General features: G+C 39.4%; 2 protein-coding genes across 4 annotated transcripts in view; both read right to left on the bottom strand.

Moving 5' to 3' along the window:
* Window positions 1-1998: 1998 nt before the first annotated feature.
* Window positions 1999-3409, bottom strand: Mtln (mitoregulin). The gene is made up of 2 exons (XM_037205205.1): window positions 3141-3409; window positions 1999-2424 (listed from the first exon to the last, which is right to left on the bottom strand). Exon 1 carries the CDS (start codon window positions 3372-3374, stop codon window positions 3204-3206), a length of 171 nt encoding a protein of 56 aa, XP_037061100.1. The 5' UTR covers window positions 3375-3409; the 3' UTR covers window positions 1999-2424; window positions 3141-3203.
* Window positions 3410-7416: 4007 nt separating this feature from the next.
* Bub1 (BUB1 mitotic checkpoint serine/threonine kinase) overlaps window positions 7417-18697 on the bottom strand; it is a 32559-nt gene continuing 21278 nt past the window's right edge. For 2 of the 3 annotated variants that reach the window (XM_028893404.2, XM_037205206.1), the window contains exons 16-25: window positions 18238-18409; window positions 16167-16254; window positions 14724-14932; window positions 12747-12890; window positions 11539-11654; window positions 11080-11241; window positions 10762-10919; window positions 10493-10661; window positions 9494-9600; window positions 7418-8010 (exon numbers count right to left, since the gene is read on the bottom strand). In XM_028893404.2, the coding sequence (XP_028749237.1) occupies window positions 7815-8010; window positions 9494-9600; window positions 10493-10661; window positions 10762-10919; window positions 11080-11241; window positions 11539-11654; window positions 12747-12890; window positions 14724-14932; window positions 16167-16254; window positions 18238-18409 (1521 nt within the window). In that variant the 3' untranslated portion in view covers window positions 7418-7814. Of the gene's footprint in view, window positions 8011-9493; window positions 9601-10492; window positions 10662-10761; window positions 10920-11079; window positions 11242-11538; window positions 11655-12746; window positions 12891-14723; window positions 14933-16166; window positions 16255-18237; window positions 18410-18697 lie in introns of all 3 variants that reach the window. The other variant, XM_037205207.1, reaches the window with a different exon arrangement.

Below are 18697 nucleotides of genomic sequence, written 5' to 3' on the forward strand. Positions count from 1 at the left end.
ACACCAACATGTTTAGAGAGGGATGCTCAGAGGAGACACATAAAAGGAGGTTGAGTGTATCTGGATACTGCATGTAAGCAATTAGAAAAGAGGGCTGAAGATGTGGCTCAGTGCTGAAGGGCATCGACTGCTCTTGCCAAGGACCCAGATCCAATTCCGAGCATCCAAATGGCAGCTCGTAACTGCTTTAAAACTCCAGTTCCAGGGGGAACTGACACTATCTTCTGGCTTCTGCAGGTACCAGACATGCATATGGTACACAGATACGGACTCGGGCAAAACTCACACAGATAAAATTGAAAACAACAAAAACCAATGCAAACATCAGGCCTTCCAGGAACAGGACCAGAGACAGAGCTGGTCCAATCACAACTTAGTTTAACCCTGGATTTTCAGTTTGGGACAAAATGTGAGGGATGTTGACTAAAAAAACTTCCCCCACCCTGGGGCTGGAGAGATGGCTCTAAAGAGATTGGTATCAGCACAAGATACCCCAAGATGGAAGCTGATGCCATGTCATGCACAAGTGTTGCTGAAGATAATTCACTACAGAGAACAAGACAGCTCCTTGTCTCATTTGCTCTTCCATAATGAAATTCCAAAGGAAACTCTGAAATATGCTTGATTTTGTCTTTTTTTCTTGGTTTATACCTTGGGATGTTTGTGCTTTGTTTTTTTGGTTTTCTTCATATTGGATTAAGATTTTGTTATTTCTTTATTCTTGTTACTGTTTTAATAGTTTGCTAAGGTTACACACTATACCTAAGGACTGCTGTTTTAAAGCCCCTGTTGAGTAAAATGAATGTATTTTTATGAATAAAATGCAATTTCCAACTTTTCAAAAAAAATTTCTCAAGATGAATTTCTCAGAGGAAGAGAAGGGGGGGGGATGGGGCCGCGACAAAGGACTGCCTCTGGCTAGAGAGACAGACATGGCCCACAGACAAATGGTGCTTTATAAAGGTAAAAAGGAGAAACCCCATGTTGGGACGAGGTGTTCAATTTTGATTGGCATGTCAATGGGAGCTTTTGATTGCTGCACTTCAATACTTTGATAGCTGGACCTTGGTAGTCAGCCTCAGGAGGAAGTGGCCAAATAAGGGAATGGACCTTAGTGGTTAGCTTTAGAAATGTAATCTAGCAGTTTTTAGCAAGGAAGTGGGAATGGGGGAGAAGGGTAAGGCCTGCAGGTCATGTTGCCATGCTTGGACTGGCTAGAGTCCCTTCAGGCTCAATTAGGAAAATGCTGACTATAGATGCATGAAGATCTACCACCAAACACTCAGTATCCGTGTAAAAACCCGAGGTGGGACAGGGCAATGTGTAACACAAGTGCTGAGGATCAGGGTCTTGAATTTGGAAACAGGCAGACCAGACCAGCCAAATAGGAATTCCCAGTTGCAGTGAGGGGCTGGAGAGATGGGTCTATGGTTAAAGTCCCTGCTGCAAACGTGACTAGTTAGGAGTCCCAGAACCCACATAAGTGCCCAAGTGGAGCAGCAGTCCCTAGGCAAACTTTGGATCTACAACTACATATATATTCACATATGCACTCATAAATGTGCAGGTACATCATATTATACATACATGAGGAAAAGGAAAAGGTGGAGAGCAATCTATGCAGGTACCTGAAGCTGACCTCTGGTCCCCACACAGATATATACCACCACCACCTACAGGCAATAACCCCATTTACTCTACTTCAAAGATCCTCAACTAAGTCTGGGTGAGGGATGTTGACTAAAAAACTTCAGCCTACTAAACAGGCTGGAGCTCTAAGAAGCAACATTTTAGCCCTTGATGGATTCACAGAGTAAGAACAAAGTTAGAAATAATAAGGCACAACAATCCTAGGAAAATGGGTAGTGGGGTTTCCCTGAAGAATGAACTTTCTTAATTTTCTTATGTTAAATGGTGCTGAGACACAAAACTGATTTTCTTAAAAATGAGGACAGTGCGTCAGAAATGCATCTTATAAATAAACAACCAGGGACTTGGTCACTTGACATGACTGGCATTTATCATTAAGCTCTACTCAAAGGTTTCCCCTTCACATGTACATTCCACGTCAGCACAACTTGACATTTGCAGTAAACTTTCATTCTCACATCTATAATGTTTACTTCAGTCACTTGCCACAGCTCCTATCTTTTCTGAATACATCTAGAAAAAGGACCCATAATGGTCCCTGGGTCAAATCTGCCTCTAGGCTGTACCAAGAATGTGAAAGATTCCATAAGAAGATCTCTGCTTTCAGGATCCAGAGCTCTTGCTGCAGCAAACTGAATGGTAGGCAAAATACTCCTTTCCTTTGTGAGGAGGGAAAAGATTCAAAGATATTTAATTTTTTTATTCTAAAAATAGATTCATAAAGTGCAAGAAGAAATGATTTCTTTCCAGTGCTTTATATCCATCTTCGACAAGCTGTTGAAAAACAGAAAGAATAAAAAAATCAGTAACACACAATCTTTAAATTACGGTACTGTGAAGGTAAACCAAGAATGCTAAGAAAACTACAGCGCTGATGAACAGCTATGATGAAACGCAAGGCTCCTAACACCTACTTTTTCTATTCTATCTGGCTACCAAAAACTTAACTTTGAATTGAAGTTTGCAGAAACATCAAAGCCATAGCTCTACAATGGGTCTATTAAAAATTAATTTGGCCAGGCAGCGCATGCCTTTAATCCCACCCAGCACATGCAGGAGGCAGAGGCAGTCGGATCTCTGTGAGTTCGAGGCCAGCCTGGTTACAGAGTTCCAGGACAGGTGCCAAAGCTACACAGAGAAACCCTGTCTCGAAAAACAAAACAAAACAAAACAACCAACCAACCAAACTAACAAAAAAAGAATTTGGGGTCTGGGGCGTGAAATGCTTCACAGTTCCTTCTGTCCTCCCCGCCCCCCCCACTTTTTTCTCTGTCCAGTGTTTTCCATTTCTTAGTTAAATGTTAAGGTGCAATTCTATCGCACGTGGTCAAACATTCCATTAAACTGAGCTGTAACACCGGAAGAGTAAGTAACTAGAGAAGACAAAACTTTTCTGAGCTCTAGGTGCAAGCCACGTTCCTGCAAGCCGTGCAAACTAGCCGTGCAAAGGCGACCCAGGACTCCCCCGGGCGTGCAGTCACGCGGCTCACCCGATCCGGGCCGTGTGGGGCGTGGGGAGTGAGGATCCGGAGAGCTCCGGCCGCGGCGCGCGCTCAGGCCAGGTCCAGCTTCTTCTGAGTTGTCGCCAGCTTGTCCTGCAGCCTCCGCTTCCTCCAGTCCAGGTAACGCCTCCGCAGCCGATTTGCCTGCCAGCCCAGGACCACTCCAGAGGCGAAAGCCACTAGCACCGACACCTGCAGCGTCCTCTCGGATACGTCCGCCATTGCAGCCACCGGGTACGTAGAATGGAGTACGGAAAGGCGTAAGGATCAAACGTCTCAGCGCCCACTTAGGGCCCGCCCCGAGCATGCGTGAGGCAAGGGAGCAGCGTCCCGCGGCTCTTGGGTCAGGGAGAAACTGACCAGTATAGAATCTTACCGTTGCTGCAAGACTGTCTTGATTTCTGGATAGGCTCCGCATTTTTTGTTTGACATTAGACATTGCCTTGCATCATAGCTAAGTTGGTATCATCTACTCCTGTTCGTTTTTCTTAGCAGCTGAATAACTAAGCTTTCTGGTAACTTGATTTTAAAACAATAAACGAATAGAGAAAATTTTTAATAATACATTTTAAATGAACGAATGTGGACGGAATTGCCTTTAGTAGTACATTTTGTTTATCTCAGCACACATGATGTTATGTCAATATGTAATCAATCAGCTTCCAAGTTACTAGTGTCAATGCAATAACCACAGCTCTCACTCACGTTAAAGGAAGTCAGAGTTTATTCTGGAGCCATTATGAGTGACCATGGCCTGGAGACACAGACTTAGGTTACTCCAAACTCCGTGTTCCAACGTGGAAGCAGTTTCATTAAGTTTTATAGATTTACAGAACAAAGAAAGTCATAAATCAAGGCAAATTTAAAATACACTGGCAGTTACAATAAGATGGAGAAGGCTTTTCTATAGGCCTAAGAAAGCATGTGTTTGAATCATTGCCTTGACTGATACAATCCAGGACAGGATGGTTTGTTTTGTTTTCAAAATAAATACCTATTTGGGAATCTCCCCTACTTACCTTTTTATAGCAATGCAAGTGTGAAACCAATTACGTGTCATTAATAGAGAGGGTTAGCATACAGTTGGATCGATACAGATGCAAGAAAACCAACAATGTCAATAGATAGTAACATAATTTAAAATAGCCATATCAGGAGAGTATCAAGAAGTTTAACAGATAAACATTGGAAGTGTTCCCACTGAAGCAGAAGAATGTCCAGTAGCACCGCACCATTGTTTAGATAAACATTGGAAGTGTTCCACTGAAGCAGAAGAATGTCCAGTAGCACCGCACATTGTTTAGATAAACATTGGAAGTGTTCCCACTGAAGCAGAAGAATGTCCAGTAGCACCGCACCATTGTTTAGATAAACATTGGAAGTGTTCCCACTGAAGCAGAAGAATGTCCAGTAGCACCGCACCATTGTTTAGCATCATTTTCAATCTTTAACACAAAGACACAGCAAAAACAGGAATGACGCAAATACACGCTGCTTTCATAAAGATAGTAATATGGCATTGGGTGGTGGTGGCACACACCTTTAATCTCAGCACTTGGGAGGTAGAGGTAGGTGGATCTCTGAATTCCAGGCCAGCTAGGGCAACACAGAGAAACCCTGTTTTGAAAAAGCAAAACAAACAAACAAAAAACAAAACACAAAAACAAAAACCAAACCAACCAACCAAACAAACAAACAAAAAAAACTACCCGCCCAACCAAAACCCAAACCAAAAGTAATATGGAAACTTCAAAGAGTAAGCTGAAGTCAACAGGCTTCATATTTTCAAACTCGCAGCTTAAAAAAAAAAATTAGCATGTGGAGGGGGCTGATTTAAAATAAACAACCACTATGATGGGACACCTCGTGCAGCCTTGAGGCAGGGGAAGGGCTTGGACTTGCTTCTACTAGATGTGCCTCCCCATGGAAGAACTTGCTTTCTTGTTGCAGGGAGTGGGCAGGGGAGGCTGGGGGGGGGGGCGGGAGGAGGGAAAAGGGAGATCTTTGATGGTGTGTAAAATGAATGAAAACTTTTTCTTAATAAAAAAAAATAAACAACCAGGAAATAGTCCTAAATATTTAAATTAGTACTAGTTTTTGAAAAAAAAAAAAAACTAGAGGGCCTTTTTTTCAATTGAGGATAACATTTTAAGACATAAAAGTCAAATGCCATATAAGATTATAAATCAGGCTAGTGCTGATTGGACTAAGAGAGCCTTCATCCAGTGACTGATGGAAGCAGATGCAGAGATCCACAGCTGAGCGCCAGGCTGAGCTCCAGTAATCCAATAGATGAGAGAGAGAGGAGGAATTCTGTGACCAGGGGACCTCGAGATCATGATGGGAAAACATGCAGAATTACCAGCCACACTAGTGGAAACACATGAACTGTGGACTAATAGCTATGGAGCCCCATAGCACTAGACTAGGCCCTCTAGATACGGGAGATAGTTGTTCAGCTTGAACTGTTTGCGGGGGCTTCTAGGTAGGGGGATCAGGATCAGTTCCTGGTGCGTGGGCAGGATTTTTGGAGCCCAGTGCCTAGGGTGTGACACCTTATACAGCCTTGGTGCAGCAGGGAGGGGCTTGGACCTGCCTCAGCTAAGTGTGCCAGGCTCTCCTGACTCCCCATGAGAAATGTGGGATGGGGGGTGAGTTGGGGGGAGGGAGAAGAGGGAAGAAGGGGATATCTGTGGTTGGTATGTAAAGTGAAAAGAAAATTTCTTAATAATAATAAAAAGACTATAAATCAGTCTATAAAGCAGAACTCTAAGTTCATTTGGGATAAATAATTTGAAGTTACATACAAGCCTTACAAAAGGAAAAAGAACATACAGAAAATGGACAAATGGGGGTTCACTAAAAAAGAACACAAGTCTAGCTCCCCCTCCAAAAAAAAGTGGATATATTTGGCCTAATCAATAAGAGAAATGCAAATTAAGACTACAGGGAAATACAATTTACCCGCCAAACCAATGAGTCAAAAGCCTGACATCAGGTGGCAGCGGCACAGGAACAAGGCCTTGTGGACCCCGGCATAACGACTACGGGAGCTGGTTGTGGACATTCCCAGCACTTGGGAGGCAGAGGCAGGCGGATCTCTAGGAGCTCTAAGCCAGACAAGGCTACTTAAACCAAAAGCAAAGCAAAGCAAAAGAACAGCACATGGATGTAGGCAGAACCTTTCTGACTAGAACTCCAGTAGCATAGGAAAGGAGACATTGGCAAAGTGGAGACAGTTTACACAGTGGGGAAAAACTTTCTCTCACTGTAAATATATAGAATATTCAAAGAATAATAGAAACTAAGTGCGCGCGCGCGCGTGCGCGCGCGCGCGCACACACACACACACACACACACACACACACACACACACACACACACGATCTGCCAGTCAATAAATGGGCTAACATGAACGTTCTCAGAAGTAGCAATGGCTTTCAAGTACTTATAAGAGAGCATTCAATATTCTTAGCCATGAGAGAATGCCAAACCAAACTACTTTGAGTCTCTCACCCTCATCAGAACAGTTACCACTAACAAGAGACAAAATGCTAGTGAGTATGAAATGGTTGAAATGTAACCCTGTGTGGCCACTGTGGAAATCAGTGTGGAGGTCTCTCAAAAAAGTGAAAACAGAACTGTTTATGACCTGGCTATCCCACTCCTGGGTATTCTACCAGAGAAATCTGATCATCCATATTGATTGCCCCTCTCTTCACAACAGCAAGGAAATGGAACCAGCGGAGATGTCTATCAACTGATGGCTGTGTAATGAGAATGTGGTATCATACAGAATGGAATTCTATTCAGATGTACATCACGAAATTTGTATGAAAATAGATGGAGTTAGAAAGTATAAATAACTCAAGTTAGAAAAACACAAAATATGTTTTCTCTCATATGCAGACCCTAACTTACAATGTTTACATGCATATAAGTGGAGTCAACAGTAACAGTAGGCTATGAAACTAAAAAGACCTTGAGAAGGAAAAAATATGTTGAGGAAGGAGGAAGGGACATGGACAGATGAGACATGGAAGCAGAAAGTAAGCTATGGGGGAGGATGTGTTAAGAGTACAAAGCAGGGTGGGCTGGAGAGATGGCTCAGAGGTTAAGAGCACTGGATGCTCTTCCAGAGGTCCTGAGTTCAATTCTCAGCACCCACATAATAAATAAATAAGTATTTTTTTTTTTAAAAAAAAAAAAAAAGAATATTTTTTAAAAAAGAAAAGTACAAAGGGGTCAGAAGGATGGGGGAGAAAAATCAACAAAAAAAATTTTGTCTGAAAGTGCCATAAGGAAACCTAATCATACATATGCTAATTAAACATAAAATTTAAGTCTTTTTGGCCTACTTTGGACTTAAATAGGTCAGTGTTTAGGAAGGTGATGTCTAGAAAGCATTAAAATTTGAATCATTCTCATAAAAGCTTGTATACAAAGAGCAACCCAACTGATTAGCCTGCTTCACATGGGTCTCCTTACTTTGTCGTTTTGTTAGACTATTTATAACAACTAGGTCACATGGATATATCTTATGGGCTTTATTTTTTAACATACATACATAAATAAAAGTGTGGAAAAAATAGGATTCAAAATGGGAGGGAGGGAGTTTTAAATTTACAAAGTGTTTTTTTGGATAAGGTCCATATCCGTATTTTATTTTCTCAACCGCTTATATTCTGAGAGCAGCACAATTAGCCTATTACGCAGGGTCTTAATCTTGTTGGAATACTGCTGTTCAAATACTTTCTTCAGCTTTTGTCTCAACAAATCCAAAGATGGAAGATGATGACAATCGGGTATGTTCAACATGGTGTGAAAGAATTCCTCCCACATATCCAAATGAGGAAGCCTGAAGAGACAAAGTATCACAATGGAAAAAATGCAACTTTGAACACACGCAGCAATCTGTTCCTGCATCTATTTCCCATAGGTGTGGACATGTTAAAAGAACAGCTCTTGCCCATTTGTGTCTTAGCAAACCAAGAACCATCACAAACAGGAAGAATTAAAAATCCAACCAAATGTCTAAATATACCTCGTTCTAAAAACATGATTTAAAAGTCTTCTGGCAATAGTTCTTCAGTAGAAAAATCACCTTTTAAAGAAAAATCTGTCTTCTTTTGTTTCCTGTGTACACCACACTGCCAGAATCTGATAATCTAATTATGTGGTTCTGATAAGCCTAACTGCATACGTGGCAAGATATTTGGAGAGATAGGCTGTGCTCTTTAGGATAGAGCTTACACTTAAGGGTCTTAGCCACTTATAGTAAGTAGTTAAAGTTAACTAAAAAACAAAACAAAACAAAACAACAAAAAACAAAAAAAACCTCCAAAACAGGGAGAGAAGGCCCTGGAGAGAAAACAGACACACTGAAATCTCACTCGACATGGAAACCGAGAAGAAAACTTTGGGCTTTTTTTATGCTACTGGCTATAGAGAGAAGCCTTCTGAACGCTCTGCTCCTTTGACAATGGGCAAGGGAAACAACAAAGTGAATGAAATAAAGTACTTGCTGAACTGGATGGCTCTATAAAGAATAAAAAACAACTAAGTTTTCTTTTGGGTTCTGAATCTACAGTACATGATGTTTATAAAATTTCTGCAAACGCTTTCCTTTTCTGCTTTGATAGTGGGTGGGGAGAATGAGAGAAACCTCAGTCTAAATTTTTTCAAGAATTTTCATGTAAATTCCATTAGGCTAACATATGAGTGGCTTTTTTTTTTCTGTAAATGTCTTTATATTTCAAAAAAGTTAATGTTGTATATGGAAACATGCTTGCATAGAATAATCAGCTTCAATTCAATACCACAGAGGTATGTTTACAGTGTTACTTTAGGGACAATGCTGACATGATAAGCTCCAGACCAGTCACTAACCTTCAAGTATTTTATAAACTAAAGTCACATAGGGCTGGAGTTTAAAACCCTGTCTTGTAATAGAAGTTACCCCATTCTATTTGTAATTTACAAAACAGCTTCACCTATATTATTTTGTTTGCTTATAAGATTTGAGCAAAGCAGAACCATCATTCCCATTTGCATAAAGCATTTCTATTTACATAAAGAAGAAAACAAGCAAACAAAACCCCAAGGCTCACCAACATTGACTTCATTTAGAGTAAAGAGAAATAGTTAAGAACAGGATGCTAACCCACATGGCCAGGAGCTCTCACTGGTTTCACAAGGCATTGACTGCTAGATTTGCTCAGTGCCTAATGTCAGGAGTATGCTGTTACCACACTGCCCAGGCTCATTTCCTGGCTAGATAAAAATTTACTATTTTGCTGTTATTATTTTTTTTTATTGTAGTACCAATGCCAATAACCTACCTTCTAAAAAGACCTTCAGGTTTCCAGACTCCTCCTTCATTTCTTACTTTCATATAAGTCCCAAAGAGCATACAGTATATTGTTGCAGCAACTCCATAGTAATCAACCTATGAAGAACATAGATATATGCAATGTAAACAGTAACTTATATGTGAGTATATTAAAATACGTCTCTAACTTAAAGCTCAATAACCACAGGGTTTTTACATTTGCAGAATTCTCAAATCCAGTGATTTGCTTCTCTGAGCGCTTATCCAAGCTTTCAGTGAGGCTTCTATGAAAACAAAACACTAATGCCTCTGAGGTAACCCTTTGGGAAGCTCTATCTTCATTTAAATAATGTCCTCAAGTCCTTTGTTCTATCACTTGGTGCAAACACAATAATCTCTCAGCCTGGCAGTTGTTCCAATTCTATCTCCTGAGACTCTGGTGGTATTGTACATCAGTGCCTCTGTGTGATGTGTTCATAATAGAAAAGAACGTTCTAGTGTGGTCCAAATCTGTGGGGTGGTCCAAATCTGTAGGATAGCAAACTATCTACAATCCACTCCCAGATCAGCATTCATCTACCTGAAGCCTTACTGGGAGTAACCGACTAGATATAAGCCCCCCCACCCGCGTCCATTTTATTATGGTCTTCTGGAAGCCACAGTTCTTATCTGGAAACTAGGCAGTTGGTTTAACCCAGGCTCAAAATCTTTACATTTACCCTAATTAGTAGTATCTCCTTTACTTGCCAACTAATATTCTACTTTGTTAAAAACTCTGAAACTATCTCACAGAATGTATTTAACTTTTCTGCTCTGTTGACAGACTCTGTACTAAGAGAGGAAGACTCTTCAAAAGTAGAATTTCTTCTTCCTCTTTCAGCCTTACATTCTACTTTTCCTTCAATGCCCAAGTGCCCAGTTCAAACTACCTGGAGCTCTAAACTCATTTTGAAAGTCTGGTAGGTGTAATAAAGAACATGTTTCCAAACCTCTTGCTTTCCTTCCATACCTGGTAGTTCCATGGCTTGTTACTGAGCATCTCAGGACACTGGAAACCAGACGTTTCACACTTTCCTGTAAATGCAGTTCCCTTGGGGAAAAGTTTCATATCTATACTCTGACCCAGGTCAATCAGTGCCAAGCCAGTAGCCAAGTCTTCATGATCCTGCTCCAAAAATCTACATTAAATACAAACAAGGACCAGGATCCATGAGCACAAATAACAAAAGGATAGCAGTGAGATGGTAGGGAAGAACTCCACAAGAATGTCACACTTGCCTGTGTCCTAGTATGAAGTTATCTGGCTTAATGTCTCCATGAATGATTTCGCAGCTGTGGACTTGTTCAATCATGTAAAGCATTCTGATAGCGAAAGTGATGACGAGAGCCTGGGGCATCACTTTTTCTGGGGTATTTTTATAAAGGTTAATGGCATTCTAGAAATAATGGATTTGTAGAGAATTAATGAAATTTCAAGTCAAGGGCTTTATACCTGCTTTCTATTCCAATAAATGTTCCAATTGTGAAAAATAGTACAGGTAAAAAGCAGAAATGCACATGCATTTCATGTTCATGTCATGAAAATTAGACACTTACTAGTAATGTCCCATAGCTGTAGAGCTCCCCTACTAATATGCTGCCATTCTGGAATACGTGAGCAGAATAAAACTTGATGAACATGTGATGCACTGCTGGCTTCAGCCTCTCCATCAGCTGCATCCCAATGTAGAATTCCCAGGAATTGGCAGGTTTCTGAACCTGCAAATCAAATCAGGGATGTGATATGCATATCCTTATCCATATTCTGTATAAGAATAGCAAGAAAGCAAGTTAAGGATGTGACAAAACTCGAGGACAAGCTAAGGGCTGGTCAGCAGTATAGGGCTTGCAGGATAATCTTAGTGTAAGACAATTCTGAGTCTTCATAGGATAGCTGTGTTTAACTGTTGACTGAGGCCTCATTGACATCAGTATTTAAAGGGGAGGAGGTAAGGGAAGATCACAACTTCTAAAATTCACATCTACATTATACAAGAAGTTACTCAGATCATTTACCTTCAAAATACATTTCTGTTTACTTTTGGTATCTTTCATATCTCCATGAATAGCTTCATAGACTTGGGCAAAGGCCCCTTCTCCAAGAAGGTGATTGACATAGACCAGCAAAGAACCTTGGAAGATAAGGATGTCAAATTGACAAAAAGCCATAAGGACTATCAAAGTGAAGAATTCCTGGTACCTGAACTACTTTAATAAATACAAATGGGTATGATCTGGGGAAGTTTTCCCAGACTTAAATAAAGTAAACCATATACCTGTCATGAAAGAGCCTCCTTAACAAATTCTCCATAACGGCAGGGTGAGGGCAGCTCTGATGGCCCAGTATACTTATATGTGTGGCCTTGGGTCCTGGCCCTTCCATTACCTGTTCTGTCTGCTCTGTACAACTGTTGAGGTATTACAAAGACTATGTAGAAATCTGTAATGCTTTTTGGAGAATATACATATTTTACAGGAGAATAAAAAAGACATATAATAACTTTATTAATATTTGCAATAGTTTAGAAAGGTTAGGCCAATTTTGTATATCAGAAGAGTTTTGGATTTAGGTGGTTGTGAGCTGCGCAACATGGGTACTGGAACCCAAACATGGGTAAAACCAAACCAAGGTCTCCTGAATGTGCTCTTTTTTGGTAGTGGTCAAGACAGGGTTTCTCTGTGTAACAGTTTTGGCTGCCCTGGAACTTGCTTTGTAGACCAGGTTAGCCTCAAACTTACAAAGATCCGCCTACCTCTGCCTTCTGAGTGCTGGGATTAAGGCATGTGCCACCCCACCAGGCTCAGAAAGTGCTTTTAGCCTTTGAGCCACCTCTCCAGCCTGGAGTACATGTTTTGTTTGTTTGTTTGTTTGCTTGTTTGTTATTTTTTGTTTTTTTCAAGACAGGGTTTCTCTGTGTAGTTTTGGTGCCTATCCTGGATCTTGCTCTGCAGACCAGGAGATCGGCCTCGCTCTGCCTCCTGAGTGCTGGGATTAAAGGTGTGCGCCACCACTGCCTGAGTACATGTATTTTTAACTCTGATAGATTACTGCCAAATTAAAGTCCCAACAGCAATCAAAATTCTACTATCACAGCTTAACAAAATTTCTCAATACTGTAGATATTAATTCTTTCTTGAAGGCAGAAAGGGTAGGGAAATCTCAGAGTTACTATCAGTTTCTCACAAACAAGAATTCAAAGTTCTATTATCCATAAAATTCTTACCCAATTGGAATTCTGTCTTGGGCTTGATGGCTGGAAGTTTACATGGCCACTCAAAAGCATTTGAATAGGAACTCACTGGTTTAGATAGCCCAGACAGAAGTTTAAGAATCAATTCATCATCCCATGGGTTCTCAATAGTAAAGTCTTAAATAGGAAAAATAAAAAAGAAATAAATTCAGCATTCAAATATTTCAACAGAAATTTTAGATAAATAAGATATTCATTAAATAAGCTTTCAAAATCTTACCCTATGTAAAGCACTGATTCAATAATAAAAGAAGCTAAAAATGGTAGTTCTGTCATTATTGTCACTTTAGGTCTACAAATTTAGGTGACTATGCGGCTGTGATAAAGGGAATCAACTAGCTGCTTCCTGACTCATCTGGAGTTGCAGGATTCGTGCCTTCAAAAATTAAAGCTGCATGCACACTTGGACACTATTAATTAGTTGCTTCTAGTGCTCAGACATATACTCTTTTACTGCTTCCCCACTAATATACAAAGTACACTACCTACATACAATTTGCATGAGAATACTGTGTACACAAGAGAATAAACAATCCCTAAAGGAAGACAAAGCCTTGTCTCCAATTTCGTATTATAAAACATTCTATCAGTGGTGGTTTGAAAAGGCTACTCTCCAACATGAAAACTACTTTCTTAGTATATACAGAACATAGTTCTGAGATTTATTAACTCATTTAGTTCTTACAGTAAGTCTCTAAGGTATACTATAATCTTCACTTTAAGATATATTTTAATTTTTTAACGTGTATAGATTTTTTTTGCCTGCATGTATGTATATGGGAAGGCATCAGATCCCCTGGAATTGAAGTCCCAGACAGTTGTGAGACCATGTGGGTGCTGGGAATTGAACCTGGGTCCTTTGGAAGAGCAGCCAGTGCTCTTAATCCCTGAGTCATCCTCCAACTGACCTCTACTTTAAACAGGAGCACCATAAACTTGGTTGGGGAGATGGGAATTGGAGCTTAGAACTTAGTCTATTTCCAGATTCTATGTTCTCAATCACTATGCAAGGCTTTCTGTATAAGGGACAGAGGAAGATACCTCTTAATATTCAGTCTTGACTGATGTTCTGTCACATACAGGGGTGAGGGTAACATTAGATTATATGTTTGACACATAGTAAACTCTCAACCTTAAACTCTTAAAAAAATTTTTTTTTGAAAGAGTTATTTGTATGTGTGTTTGCCCACATGTATATATGTGCACTATGTGTATACCTGGTGCCCAGAGAGATCACAAGAGGGTTTCAGATGCCCTGGAACTAGAATTATAGATGGTTGTGAGCCATCATGTGGGTGCTGAAAACCAAACCCGGGTCCTCTTAAAGAGCAGTCAACAGTTCTCTTAACCAATGAGCCATCTCTCCAGACCCCTAATTCCTTTTTCTTTTTCTTTTCTTTTCTTTTTTGGTTTTTTGAGACAAGGTTTCTCTGTGTAGCTTTGCTCCTTTCCTGGATCTTGCTCTGTAGACCAGGCTGTACTCGAACTCACAAAGATCTGCCTGCTTCTGCCTCCCAAGTGCTGGGATTAAAGGCGTGTGCCTTTAACAGTAGCGATCTTGGTATCTTTCAAGATTAAAATGGATTGACTGATCTCAAATGTGTTAGTAGTGAATTATTTTGTGATGCAGTTACAAGTTTGTCTAAGTTTATTTTCTTTTTTTGTTTTGTTTTGTTTTGTTTTGTTTTTGTTTTTCGAGATAGGGTTTCTCTGTGTAGCTTTGCGCCTTTCCTGGGACTCACTTGGTAGCCCAGGCTGGCCTCGAACTCACAGAGATCCGCCTGGCTCTGCCTCCCGAGTGCTGGGGATTAAAGGCGTGCGCCACCACCGCCCGGCCTAAGTTTATTTTCTATTCAGTATATTTAACTCCCCACTCTGAGTTCTTTCATGGAATAGCTTTTCTATGCTATTGTTCTTATGGCATAACTAAGATTGAGCATGTGTGCATACTTGGAGCATTGACATTTCCAAGTGAACTAGTCTGCATCCATTCAACTTGGAGCCCAGCGCTGGCATCTGGTAGGTCCTCCATGGGCACAAGGTCAGTGCTTGTGCATTTATAAGCCTCAAGGCCGAACACTGCTTCCTGCGTGAGTACACCACCTGTGGCAGGCTGGCTAGGATAATGTAAAGATGATGAAAATTTCTCCTGAATTGGACTGGATGTGCAAAAAAAGAGAAAACAAAAACTTCACGTGATTAGAAGCCTATTAGATTTGATCAAAATAAAATAGCTTCCTTTCATTCTAAGAACACTATTCAAAATTATCTCACAGGTTGAGTTGATCAAATAACTTTCATTAAACAATATGTGTAAATACTCAAGCTACTAAGATATGAACAGAAATAAAACCAAAGCCATTTAATGTATTAGGTAAACAGGTAAGGTGATATATTTGATATTTAATAGGAATTGTAGGGAGGAATGAGTTTTTCCCCCAAAGCTACACTAAGACAAACAAAATATCATCATAATCCAACAAGATTCTGATACAATATCTCAGCACACACACACACACACACACACACACACACACACACACACACACACAATGAGGATTCTCATTCATGTATTTTATATTTGTGATTTCACCTATGTGCTAAATTTGTAAAATCTACATTAATACTTATGTGATTTTGCTGTCATTTGCAAGCTTACAGCACAATGAAAAACTGTCAGTCCTGGTTCAGGTCAAATAGATGATATTCTACCTAATTACTTCAGCTCTCAGCTGTCTTTGTGTGTGTGTGTGTGGTATGGTATCATGGAACTCATGTGCTTTTAATCAGCAATTCCATAAACTAGAAGTTCTATGACTTTAGATCAGCATTTTGTCCCTGAGACCTGATTTCCTCATGTATAATAAGGGTTTAACAGAGTAACGGTCATAACTCAAGTTATTGCAGGGATTAAGAGGACACAGCACATAGAAAGCATAAACACCGTGCCTGCATTATAATGTATGTATCTGTTACATGCACCAGCCTAATCAAAAACAATGGAACTTTACTTTTGCAGCAGTACCTAAAGAGGCTTAAACATCCCATCTTCTCGTAAGAGGCACTGGTTTTCTCAATTAAATGGGTGTGCAAAGCACAAATTATGTGTTTTTTTAGTTTTGCAACAGTTGACCCATCAAAAGAGGATTCACAGCTTGAATCCTGGATTGAATTTCAGAAAATGTTAGCTCAGGGATCTGTTACCCAAGCTGCTTCTCTAATTGCCCTGATATACCAAGTGCTTAGATTCATCAGTGTGTTTACATTAACAAATAATTACCTTCTGACTTAAAGCTACCATTGAATAAAATCTTATTAGCCTTAGCACATTTGAATACAGTATAATACTCTATCTTAAAAAGCAATGGAAGAAGAGAGTGACAAACACAATACCCAAGCTTTCTGTCTTTTGAGTGGCCCACCATGTTTTCTTTACAAGAATCCAAAGCCATATGTGTATACTGTGTGGCTACCACATTTTCTGAAATATAAAAACATCATAGACAGACATATTACATACACATGTAGACACAAACACCATTTGATATGCTCACAAAGGTTGGAACTCCTTTTCATACTGACTTTCACTACAACTTCAAAACAGTGCCCCATAGTAAAAAGTGCTATGATCAGAAAAAAAATTACTTAGGATTCAAAGAATAAATAGCAGGTCCACTCTAGGCAGGATGACCAGCCCACAGACAGTCACTGGCAGGAGAACTTGATATGAGGACACAGAGGGAGACTAAAAGGCTGCAACCCTTCCAGTGGGCTTTATATAGAGTTTTGTGTGTCTTTCAGTTTAACAAACTGTTGAGTCAGCATTTAGTTGACTGAATAGATTTAGATACTGGCAGTAATTAAATCACTGTTTCTTCTAACTTAAAAACAAAACAATTCACCTTTATTGACATGACAATAGATGGGGCAGAATTATAGACTAAACTTTACCAAGTGGTTTAGTACTCTGTAATCCTATCTGTTTATAAACAAGTACTAATACTTATTAATATGAGAACATTAGCTTATTTTTACAGAACCACCGTGGCAAATACCCTAAGAATAGTAACTATAGGCACTTCAAAGAACTCTTCTTGGATTAGTTTTCAATTTGAACAACTTAAAACAAATTTTACTTGAGCAGCAAACTTGTGATAGCATTTAAAAATAGTCCAAGTGTGAACTAACTTCTCCTCTAAGATTGAGAAAAGGAATAAAACATACTGGGTTAGTATTCTAAGAAAATATCCTTATACTCCATAGTTATTGTTTAGGTTTTTAGGTCATAATCCCATTAGAATATCTTCTATCTAGTGAAGTTAAATTTTCCAGCAGTTATTTACTTACTGTTCTTAAAATTGTGTTTGTGTGTGTGCTTTAGTGAGTGCACGCCAGAGCATATGTATGGAGGTCAGAGGACAACTTGCAGGAGTCATAGTCTCTCTTCTTACATATGGGTCCTGGAGATCAAGCTCAGGTTGTCAGCCTTGGCAGCAAGCACTTTTACCTGCTGAGCCATCTCAATACCTTGGTATTGCTTTGGTAAACGATTATTCTTTCTGAAAAGTCCTGACAGTGCTATAAGTCAGCTAGTAAACTGACAGTTATTCAAAGGGCACACTGCTTCCAGACATCACAGTTTATACCTTTTAGATGGGAACTTAGTACCTAATGTCTGTGTTCAATGTAGTAACATTGGAGAAAAATTCAAATGTAGATCGTTTACATATTTTAAAAATTATTTCATGTGGATGGGTGTTCTATTTGTACAATATATCTGTGCATCTGAGCATGCAGTACCTACAGAGGCTGGAAGAGGCTATGAGATCCCCTGAAACTGGAGTTACAAACTGTTGGGAGCTGCTATGTGGTCCCTGGGAACCAAACCCTGAAGGACTGAGCAGTCAGTGATCTTAACTGGTGAGCGATCTCTACAGCTCACACATGTATATCTTTTATATAAAAGTTACAGTAGACATGAGATTAAAATGAGGACTGATAGGAGTTTTATAATTCCTCTCTTGAAATCATCAGATAAAAATATTAAAATGTGATTTTCTCTGCATAGTATACTTGTCCATATGTCTAAAGTGATAAAATTTGAAGATAAGATACTTCACGGACAAAAACTGGTTATTCACTACTAATTAACATATGTTCATTGTTTCTAATATTTAAACAACTTAATTTTTTTGTAGTAGCCCTTTCTTTGCCATCACAATACAACATACTTCTGTTGGATATACACCTTTAAGTGACTGTAAAGGTTTTTTCCCACTTTCTACCTATTTATTAAAATTTTAAAATATAGACTGTGAAGACAGAATGTCAAAAAAAAACAAACAAAAAAATCCCAGCAAAAACAAAAACAAAACCATGGATACACACATAAGTGGATTTTAAGATTCTTTACAGTTTAAACAGTACACTTTTGCAGAAGATACTAAAATAATTGAACACACACCTTTATCTTCTGGAATCTGCACTGAATCTGCTGGGAATTTGTGGAACGGTGTAGATGAAAGCTGGGGAGCAGATGTAAAATCTGTACTTTTAGAACTGGGAGCTATGGTTTTGTTGTATCGATAACCGCATACTGTTGAATCGTCCACAAACTCATCAATGTGAGGCACTTCCTACAACAGAAGATGAATTGAAAAGAGCAACGCCTGCTTTGTTGATGAATTTGACATATCAACCCTTTAAGTCTGGCTGTTAATGTAACCCTGGAGTACAAACAATTCAGGAGGTAAAGAGGATCACTTGAACTTAGGAGTTCAAAATCATCCTCAACAACATAGTGACCTCCTGTCTAAAACAACAAACAAACAAAACTCCAAATATTTTTAAATTGAAAAAAAAAAAAAAAGAGGATTTAAAAAAACATAGATATAAACCTCTTGATTTTAGCAAACTTCAACAGG

Source organism: Peromyscus leucopus, chromosome 4 (genome assembly GCF_004664715.2).
Source record: "Peromyscus leucopus breed LL Stock chromosome 4, UCI_PerLeu_2.1, whole genome shotgun sequence".
In the NCBI taxonomy this organism is placed as follows: Eukaryota; Metazoa; Chordata; class Mammalia; order Rodentia; family Cricetidae; genus Peromyscus; species Peromyscus leucopus.

Coding starts and splice junctions, on each gene's coding strand:
- Mtln (XM_037205205.1), bottom strand. CDS start 3,374: ATGGCGGACGTATCCGAGAGGACGCTGCAGGTGTCGGTGCTAGTGGCT.